This window comes from Camellia sinensis, chromosome 9 (assembly GCF_055761805.1).
Source record: "Camellia sinensis isolate YWXY chromosome 9, ASM5576180v1, whole genome shotgun sequence".
Taxonomy (NCBI): domain Eukaryota; kingdom Viridiplantae; phylum Streptophyta; class Magnoliopsida; order Ericales; family Theaceae; genus Camellia; species Camellia sinensis.
The window spans coordinates 174,762,632-174,772,405 of NC_138969.1; the positions used below are offsets into that span (position 1 = coordinate 174,762,632).

Genomic DNA, 9,774 nt, shown 5'->3' on the forward strand with positions numbered 1-9,774 from the left:
ACAGGTTTTCACTAGTATATATTAATTCGAATTGATCATCTTATAAAACTCACTAAAAACATCATCCATACAAAAAAATAAGATGGCTTAAAAATCGATAACTCTATCATCAGATTGCATTTGTCATAAAAAAATAAATAATAATAATAATAATAATTTGACAAGCCCTATAAGATGTTTTAAAAAATAACTGATATTCAATCATTTTATTTTTATTTTTTTGACATGGATGTTCTGCTAAATAAATTTTATAAAATTAACGGTTCAAATCAACAAAATGAGCTCATTAAGTCTAACAACACTTCTCCTATTGGATGTCCAACTCGAAAGAATTGATTTCCAAGAAAATAATACTAGTTGATTTGGCATGAATATAAAATGCCAGAAGCCACAATGTGCCCACCTCTTTGCTTCATTCTGAACAACTCATCTCTTTTAATCAAGACGAGTTGACTTTGGACATTCAACAAGAAATGTGAAGTTTCAAGTGGTTTAAAAGAAATGGGCAAATATTTTCATTGACTTTTTCTTTTTCTTTTTTTCATTATAAATTTATGAAAGCAAGTAGAGATTCAAAAGAAATGAAGACATCTCAGTCCAAATGATTAAAATTCCTCATTTTAGCAGTAACAATTTTCATGTTGTCATGTACTCATTGTAATGGTGATATTAATGAGAGCAATGTTTACCAGTTCTCAGACAACAAAGCTCTCAGTGACAAATTCAAGTCCAATCTCAACAATCTCTTCAATTCACTGTCATCAAATGTGGCTGCCAGTGGCTTCTACAAATCCACATTCGGCAGAAACTCTGACAAGGTCTACGGCCTAGCACAATGCAGAGCCAACATCTCACCCGCCAATTGCACCAATTGTATCAATGAGTCCATCAATGTGGCATTGCAAAACATTTCAAACAACAATTCTGTTGAGGTTTGGTTTACATGGTGTTTTTTGTTGGGAAATTTTTAAAATGGGTTTTTAAAATTTATTGTTTAGTTTTTGGGTGTTTTTAAAATTTTCTTTATTTTTCTTTAGAAAGTCGAAAATAAGCTTGGGAATATTTATATGAATATGGAATTTTGGGATGGATGCTAGCGTGCATGCACTCACACGCCAAAAATGGCACGTGCGCATGGCATGAGCTGTGTGGTGTTTGATGGCGAAAGGCGCCATGAGGGCGCTTTCCTATTTGCATCGAACAGGTTGGAGCGATGATGTAGATCCAATGTGGCATGGGTGACATGGAATACAGTCAACTCCATGTGGCAGTGATGTGGCATCTATTGGCGATGAGTCAACCAAGCAATCGAATCATAGTCGTTGATTCGAGATGTACATGATCTTACGGATGAGATGGTCTCGATCGTGATTAGGTATAATCGGTCAAAGCATCTATTTGGTGTGAGAATGATCTGCTCCATAGATCGTTGATCCAACGGTCAGATCTGATCAGATGCGATCAATGGACATGACCATTCGATCAAATGCATCAAGATCCTATAAATAGACTGCGAAATCAGCCATTTCAATCCATCCAAAATCTAGAAAGTATTCCTGCAATTCTCTCTCTCCCTCTTGATAAGTTTCTGTTATTATCAGTGTCTTGTTTTTTTTTAATTATATCAAGAGTATTCTGATCTACTATCGTTAATACAGACGCCGGTAGACTTTGCTGTAACCCCCTGCACACCTTTTGGTGAGTGCAAATATTGTCTTTAGGAAAGTGACTGAGTAATGCGACTTGAAGTACCAAATTTCTGTTCAACATAGACAAGATCATCGCCAAGTTTTGAAGACCAGAAGACCACCAACTGAAGAATTCAAGACGACTTGTTCCAATAATCTAAAGACTAGGGATGTAAGAAAAACCGAAAAAAGCCGACCAAACCAATTGAACTGGACCAAACCGGCTATATCTGGTTTGTTTTTTAACAAGAATCGATCTGTGCGGTTTTTAAATTTGAATTTTTTCGATTTTCGGTTCGGTATCAGTTTAAGCACCTTGTGCACCGATCTAAACCGAAACCGACCGCTTTAACATATATTATATTTATAATATATATATAATCCAATAATATAATGATATTAATAAGTATAATAAATTATTAACCTTAATTAATTAACCTTATCATCTTTATAATATAAGTTTGTAAACTCTTATTATATATAATCTTAACTCTAATTCATTATTCTTGAAACCTTAGTATTTTCAAACTTTTTTTTTGTTTTTGTTTTTTGGTTTTTGTTAATTTAGGAATTAAAAAGTATGTATTAAATGAATGGATTAGATATGTTTGAAATGGTAGACAAATAACTAATTTAATATTTTTATATAGATTAATGATTATATTTAAAAGTGGCTCAAGTTTGAAAAATTTTAAACCGATTAAACCGCACCAAACTGAACCGTTTCAATCGGTTTGGTTTGGTGCAGTTTGATGGGAGAAACGGTCTGTATCGGTGTTCAAAATAATAAAACCGACATTATCGGTTCAGTGTAATTTTTTACCTAAATACCGACCATACCGAACCGATTACATCCCTACTAAAGACAATATTTAGATATGACAATATCTATTATGACTCAAGATTTCATGAAGCACTAAATTTCTGTTTTACATAGACAAGATCATCGCCAAGTTTTGAAAACCCAAAGACCACCAACTGAAGAATTCAAGACGACTTGTTCCAACATTTTCTTCACTATTCGAATGAAAGTTTCTTCGTTGTCTAGGAAAAAGGCTCGATGGGAGTAACAACAGATACGGGTTTTGATGATGCTGTTGTGGTGCCAAAAGGGGTGGCATTCATGGCTGGAATTGCATCGATGGCTCCAAATAAGCCGCGGATGGTTGAGATGTCGGTGTTGGATGTTGGGCAGAGTGGGAAGAGATACAGGATGACTCAATGCAGGAGGGATTTGAGTAGGTCTGATTGTGGCAAGTGTTTGGATGATCAGTTGGTGAGTTTTAGGTACTCTGTTGAAGATAAAAGAGGATGGGAGATTTATGGGATGAGTTGTAACATGTGGTATCATGATTTCCAATTTTATTCCAACATCTAAACCGCTGCTAGTTCTAGTAAGCTTAGTAAATTGCTTCCATTCTTTTTGTTTTTGGGTTCAATTTCTTGCCATCTCAACCTACTTACCCTTAGTCTCTCTTTCATTTTATTTTAAGTAAATTATATTTTCACCCTTATAATGTGATATAAATTTAACTTTGATACTTATTTGTTAGCACATAATGTCACTTTCTATAACTGTTCTGAAAGTATGCCCGGGAGGCACTAAGGCCTCGTTTGGGAACAGGCTAATTTAGGCCTAGTTTGGGAAGACTAAATAAGTGCACTTTTTGACTTTTTATGAAATATGGGTTGAGTTTGGGTTGGGTTTGAAGTGATGTGTTAGAGAGGTGATGTGACTTAAATAAGATGATGTGACTTAAATAGGATAGTGACTTTTTGACTTTTTGTCTTTTTTCAATCATGCCAAACTTACCCTTAGTAACTTTTTGGCTATTTGGCTAAAATGTGATGTAAAAAAAACTAGTATGTTTGGGATGACTTTTTGACTTTTTACGAAAAGATGTACAAAAAGTAGAGAGAAAAGGGAATCTTTGACTTTTTGGTATGAGTTGTTGGCTTTTTGATTTTTTTAGTAACTTTTTGACTTTTTGACTAAAATAGCCTCTTGCCAAACGAGGCCTAAATCTAAAGCCATAAAAGACTTTAAGTTAATCACTTTCTATCAACAATTAATTTTATGAAAGATAATTAAAGTCGGTCCAACAACTGATATCAGAATTATGAATTTGAGTTGCTCAAGTCTTTTTTAGACAAACAGAAAGTACTACCCAAAAGGGTAGATCTATGGTTAGAAATTTGATACTATTAGGAATATTACTTTTTTGTATCTATTTTTTTGAGACTGGTTATTTAACCGTAGTAAAAAACCACTTTCTACATTAAAAAAATCACAAAATCACTTTAACCCAATCGTGTTCTTGACTTTAAAAAAACCATGAAAAACTTGACTATCTTCCCTGTCACTCTTATTTCCCAAATCTGTCCCAAACGGTGGTAATGAACTCTCTCTCTCCCTCTCTCTCTCTCTCTCTCGCTCGACACTCTCTCGCTTGAATCTCACTGTGCACTTTCCACTCTCTCTGGCTCGACTCTCGCGTGATGAAGATTTGAAGATTTTGATCGATTGTTGATGAAGATTTGAAGATTTCGATCTGCTGTAGATGAAGATTTCGATCGATTCATAATCGAGACTATAATCGGTAAGCTACTTTCTATGTATGAATCCAACTCTTTGTCTCTCTTTGTAATCTAGCGTGTTTGTTTCATGCCTAGTTGCTGAATTTCTGTGTTGATTTATTCTGAATTTCTGTGTTGATTTCGATCGTTCTTTAATCTGTGTTGTTGATTTATTAAGTGATTCATCTTGTTTTTGCTAATTTAAAGTTATACAGATAGATAGAGACATGATTTCGGTGATTGATCTTGTTTTTGCTAATTTGTTAGCTTATTTCTGGTGTTTTACCAGATTCTATGAATGAATATTAATCATAGAATATTAATCAAAAATTGATGAATGAATATTCTTAAATAACCATGACAAGTAGTGAACTGCAGTTCAAATTTCCTTTCAAAATCTTCCCCAAAACACATCAGCACAATCTCCATAATTCTTTATGATAACTTTGTCATTTGGCTTTCGTACTCTCTCAGTATCTCACTAGCAAAAAGCAAGTACATACATAAATAATGAACACAAGTTCAGTAGAAGTGAAAGAAAAATTTTTGGGTGGGTAGGTGAGAAAATATTGAAAGGTAAACATAAAAAACAAAATCATGTTATTCTGCTTCATTTCAAATGTGAAGTCAGCATTGACATATATGCATAAAGGCAGGAACAATGCTTGAAATCTAGGAACTCTAAGAAAAGATCAAGTTTCAGAATTCATTTTGACTTGAAAGTATGAAACAAACATACATACAGATATGAACCTCGTGACAAGGTTTATATATTTCTTAATATTTGAACTACATTACAAATTTAAAGAGAGGTCTTTTCAGAACTATCCAAATTTGAGTTCCTATGTTGACTCCTTTGACTAAGCAATCTCTGGATGATACTTATTTGTTTATTACTTGTTCATTCATTTTCTTTGATTGATCAGTAACACAAGTTCACTGATATTAATATACTAGAATTGAATTTCTTCCCTTTGCTACCCAAATACCATCCAAATGTTCTCATCTTAGACAGATGACCAGAAATTGTGTTTGAAGATGAACTAAAGAAAGATGACCTTCAATACTAGAACATAACCACTTTCCAGGTGCCTCCAGAAAAGGTCCCACAATTCCTTCGGTGGAGGAAGGCCCTGCAGAGTTAAGTCTACAGCAAGTAGTTTCTTTTTCCAGTGTAATGCCATCACTTCAAGACCAAACATCTAAACACCCCAACATCCTAATATTTAAAAATAAATAAATAAAAATGATTCAAGATATTTAAAACTCTGTACTTCTCTCTGTTTCTTCAGAACCTCCTTATTTATATGTAGTAACATTCTCAATGCTCTAGATTGACCTGCCCCTTACTAATGAAAAACCATCACTCGATATTTAAATAAATAATTAATTTAAGTAATATTAATAATCAGAAATGAACATATCCAAGATGAGGATGTTGATTTTAAAATTAAAAACAATGATAAGCACAATCATGTTGAACATAAATGAATAATGACGCTGACAAAAACTAACCATATTAAATTAACAGCTAAAAAACATCATCATTTTACATTATTGGTGGAACTTTAACAGAAATCTAACTATTTCTCCTGTGATAGCACTTTACATAAGGACATTATTGCCACCCTGATTAGTGATTATAATGTAGGAAAATGGATCCTGTCAGTGACCTGAATGCAACTGCATGTGGCTTTCCTAAATTGTATCAAACATGTAAGTGTTAGGTAATCATTGGATTATGAAACCAAGTGCAGAAAACACTACTTGGAGAAATAGCAGCACTAATTTGCTTGGAGGCTGAGTATATCTGTTTTACCAACGACATTCGCTTTATAAACCATTCGCCGACCCAGAAAACAGTGCCACCCACCCATGATGAGGCAAATATACCAATAAAGAATATAACAACTAATGATGTTACAAATCCAAGCCCTGCACCAGGAAAGGCAAGATTATAAGAATCAAAAAAATGGAAAGGTTAAAATGATAAATAATGTGCTTTTTGCATTATAGGTTCTAGTCTTTCTCTATATATATCGATTTGAGTTAGGTTGAATTTTTGTTTGTGTCTAGGCGAAAAACTTTGCAACATTGATATTTCTTGTTTTCAATCAATTCCAAAAAATAGTTTGAAGATGGATCTATCTCTTTGTGGCTGTTGGATTGCATAGCCTGATGATATATATGATATCTGCCTTTTCTTGCTCTATTATGTGATTGGTTTTCAACTGTTTTTACCTCTGTTTTCCAAAGCAAAAGTATTTTTACTATGGAGATTTGTTGGGCTATAAAAACAACAGCAGCAGCATCTATATCTTCATTTCCAATTAATCAGTTTTGTAGAATTTCCAGTCATTTTGAATTTTGTTTCTGAAATCCATAGGTTGAATTGTACAAATTTGCAATCTTTTTCACTAGTTTGAAGCTAAATTGTTCCAATTTTGTTATGGATTTAGAATTAGTAATGGGAGCTTTCATTGCTCAAATTCAAATTTGTTTACACACTAACATTACACTTTTCATTGATTGGTTCATTTCGAAAGTAAATGTAGGACCATCTCACTCATCCACCAATGGGAGAGTGTGTATTGTTCACATTAGGTGAACAAATTTGGACTCCTAGAGCTGACATAGTTTGAATTCTCTGTGCGCGCGCGCGGGCTGAAATTGTGAAAATAAGAGAAGGTTCAATTTATCTTACCCTGTAAAATGTCTGTTCAAATGGATTTTTCTTTTTAATTTTTTTGTAAAGATAAGTTTAAATGAATTTTAGAATATCAACATTTTGTGCAATAATGTATGAGCTTGAAAGTGACAATTACAAACCTACTGCACCCTCAGTTAAATATTTGTCAAGAAATTTGGGAGCTAATGGAAAAGAGTTGGGAGTGCGACCTACAACAAATCTGGCGTGAGGTTAATGTGTGTGCTGATATTCTTGCAAAAAGGCCCTTGGTATGGATGTTGGCAGTGAATATCTGGTAGATGAGCCCTCTGTTTTGGCTATGGCTTTAGAAAGTGACATGTGGGGGATTGGTTCCTCTCATAATGTTATTCTGTAGTATTAGCTTGGGCCCGGATTTTACCAAAAAAAAGAAAAAGAAAAAAAGAAATGGGTTTTGCTTGCTGCCCATGTCATACACATTTTTGTAATGCATTGTATTCTCCACTTAAATACAAATACAATCAAAGAATTATGAAGTCAAAACTTGATTGAAATGAAATTAATGAAAAGTTGGACAAACAGAAAGGAGTGTTTTTTTCTTTTTTCGTTATGATTTTCCATAGTAATGTTATACGGTTTATCCAGTAAGTCGAGTTAAAATTGAAATAAAAAGATATTGCAATCACAGTTTAAACTATTAAATTACCACAACGAGACCATTATAGAGTGATTCATTACAGAAATTCTAGATCCAACGCAAAGGGAAGTGGTAGTAGTAAAGTGTATTGTCATTGATTTTCAATTTTTTTAAAATATCTACTTGGAACAGGGATGTGCTTTCGTGAGGGAATTTGAACTCAATAATACCTCTATAACAGAGGTATTATTGAAAATCAATGACATATTGATACTCAGTTTATTTAGCATTTTTTAAGATATGCCGTAAAATGAAAATGACCGAATTTTTTGTTATCAAATCAATGAAACAAGTTCATTTAGAAGGAAACGTTTTTTTTATTATTGCTATCTGTCTTTTCTGCAGTAATGTAGCCAAATTTAGGGAATGGTTTTATAGCTATGAATACTATAGAAAGACATTAATGTAAAGCTTTTACAAAGAAGTTTGGCTATTCTTGATAGGAACTTTCTTCTTCTTTTTCCTCTTCTTCTTTTGTTGGATTTTTGTGTGAAGGTTAACCAAAAGGAGGGCTTAGATTTGTTAATCTGGCACTGTAAGCAGATGGGGAAGCAAAAGGCAGGAATGGTGGTTAATTGATTCGTATACAAATCAAGTCCTATACAAGCAGAGACAAAGAAGATATCTACACCCCTGCCTTTATTCAGAAGTTTCTATAAAATCCAAAAATTGATCTAAATAGGGGCTCACCATCTCCAACATATATTAGACATATAATAGATAGGAAGCCAGAATAGCCATCTTCCAACAAATAATCCACATAACACATAAGGAAGCCAAAATCCAAGCCTTCATTTTCCTCTTGCCTGCAATAGCCATCTTCCAACAAAGAAGGTCTCCAACACTAAATCTTTTGAATACCTCATTCTTGCTTAAATCTTTTGAATAATTTTGAAATGTGCACGTGAAAACGGTGAGTGCTCTCAACTTAACCATACATAGGTGTTTTATGTATACATCATCTTTTGTTTCAATGCACTTTTTTAATCATTACATTATGCTTTTAGTTACACTTTTTTTAATAAGACTAGAATTAGTGATTTCACACTAGTACTTTCTTGCTCTAGATGACAGATTTGTTTACTGTGAACTGAATCAGAAATGTTTGAGTGGTTTACTAATTAAATGATCAATCATCTTTTGTTCTTATAGATTTTTTGGGAGAGCTCTCTTTTGATGAGAGTGTATGGTCCTTATATATTCTTGGTGTGTAGAGGTTACACCACCGTCTGGTGTGTTATGATATGTTTTACTGTACTTTCTTAAAAAAAGGTCTGATCCATTAGCTCGATCATACTCCAACTCTAATTGATCCTTTTTTAATAGATTGGCATTATACAAGGTACAGTCAGTCTGCTTCAATTAACATATATGAATGATGTACATCATGTGTTGGAAATTTTTTACATATTCCACTAGTTTAAATTGATCGATGATGGATATTTGAAATGTTGTGAATTTCAATCTCTCTCTCTCTCTCTCTCACGCATGCTGAAGTTACAACTTCTCACCGATGAAAGATTGTTGACTGTCCGTAAGCCTTTCAAGCTCCTCTTTCACTTTCTCTGTCTGGTGTACTTTTCTTTCACCTTTTTTCTCCACAATTCTGTTTGCTTTCGGTTTCCTTTTCTGCACTAGTTTCTTTGGTTTGTTGTGGTATCTTGTAATTGTGTTAGATTTGAGAAAGATTTCATCTGAAATTCCGATTGCTGTGTTTGGATTTATGATATTCATAAATGAGTTCAAACTGCAGGTTCTTGAAAGCAAGGAAGTTTGATATTGAAAAAGCAAAGCACATGTGGGCTGAAATGCTCCAATGGAGAAAAGATTTTGGTGTTGACACTATTATGGAGGTAATGACATTGGACATTTTGCCTTGGGGTTGTTGTGTGGGCTCTCCATATTATTTTCTGCCGCGGATTTGAATTAATTTATGCTTTACTTGTTGATTTTTTTCATCAAGATTTTGAATTTAAATAGTTGAATGAAGTTTTGAAGTATTACCCACATGGTAATCACGGTGTAGATAGGGAGGGAAGACTTGTCTATATTGAAAGATTGGGAAAAGTTGATCCAAACAAACTTAAGCAAGTTATCACAATGGATCGGTATATAAAACACCATGTCAGGGAATTTGAGAAAAA

At 33.5% G+C, this 9,774-nt stretch overlaps 1 protein-coding gene and 1 long non-coding RNA gene across 2 annotated transcripts; both read left to right on the forward strand.

Annotated features, from left to right (window-relative positions):
• The first annotated feature begins 638 nt into the window (after window positions 1–638).
• Window positions 639–3,066, forward strand: LOC145799931 (antimicrobial ginkbilobin-2-like protein). Its single transcript, XM_082889575.1, has 2 exons — window positions 639–932; window positions 2,737–3,066. Exons 1-2 carry the CDS (start codon window positions 639–641, stop codon window positions 3,064–3,066), a joined length of 624 nt encoding a protein of 207 aa, XP_082745701.1.
• Window positions 3,067–3,752: 686 nt separating this feature from the next.
• LOC114317174 (uncharacterized) lies at window positions 3,753–9,774 on the forward strand. Its single transcript, XR_003648432.2, has 2 exons — window positions 3,753–4,288; window positions 9,384–9,774. It is a non-coding gene; the product is annotated as an uncharacterized LOC114317174 (long non-coding RNA).

Coding starts and splice junctions, on each gene's coding strand:
- LOC145799931 (XM_082889575.1), top strand. CDS start 639: ATGTTGTCATGTACTCATTGTAATGGTGATATTAATGAGAGCAATGTT. Junction 933..2,736: donor CAAACAACAATTCTGTTGAG/GTTTGGTTTACA, acceptor TTCGTTGTCTAG/GAAAAAGGCTCGATGGGAGT.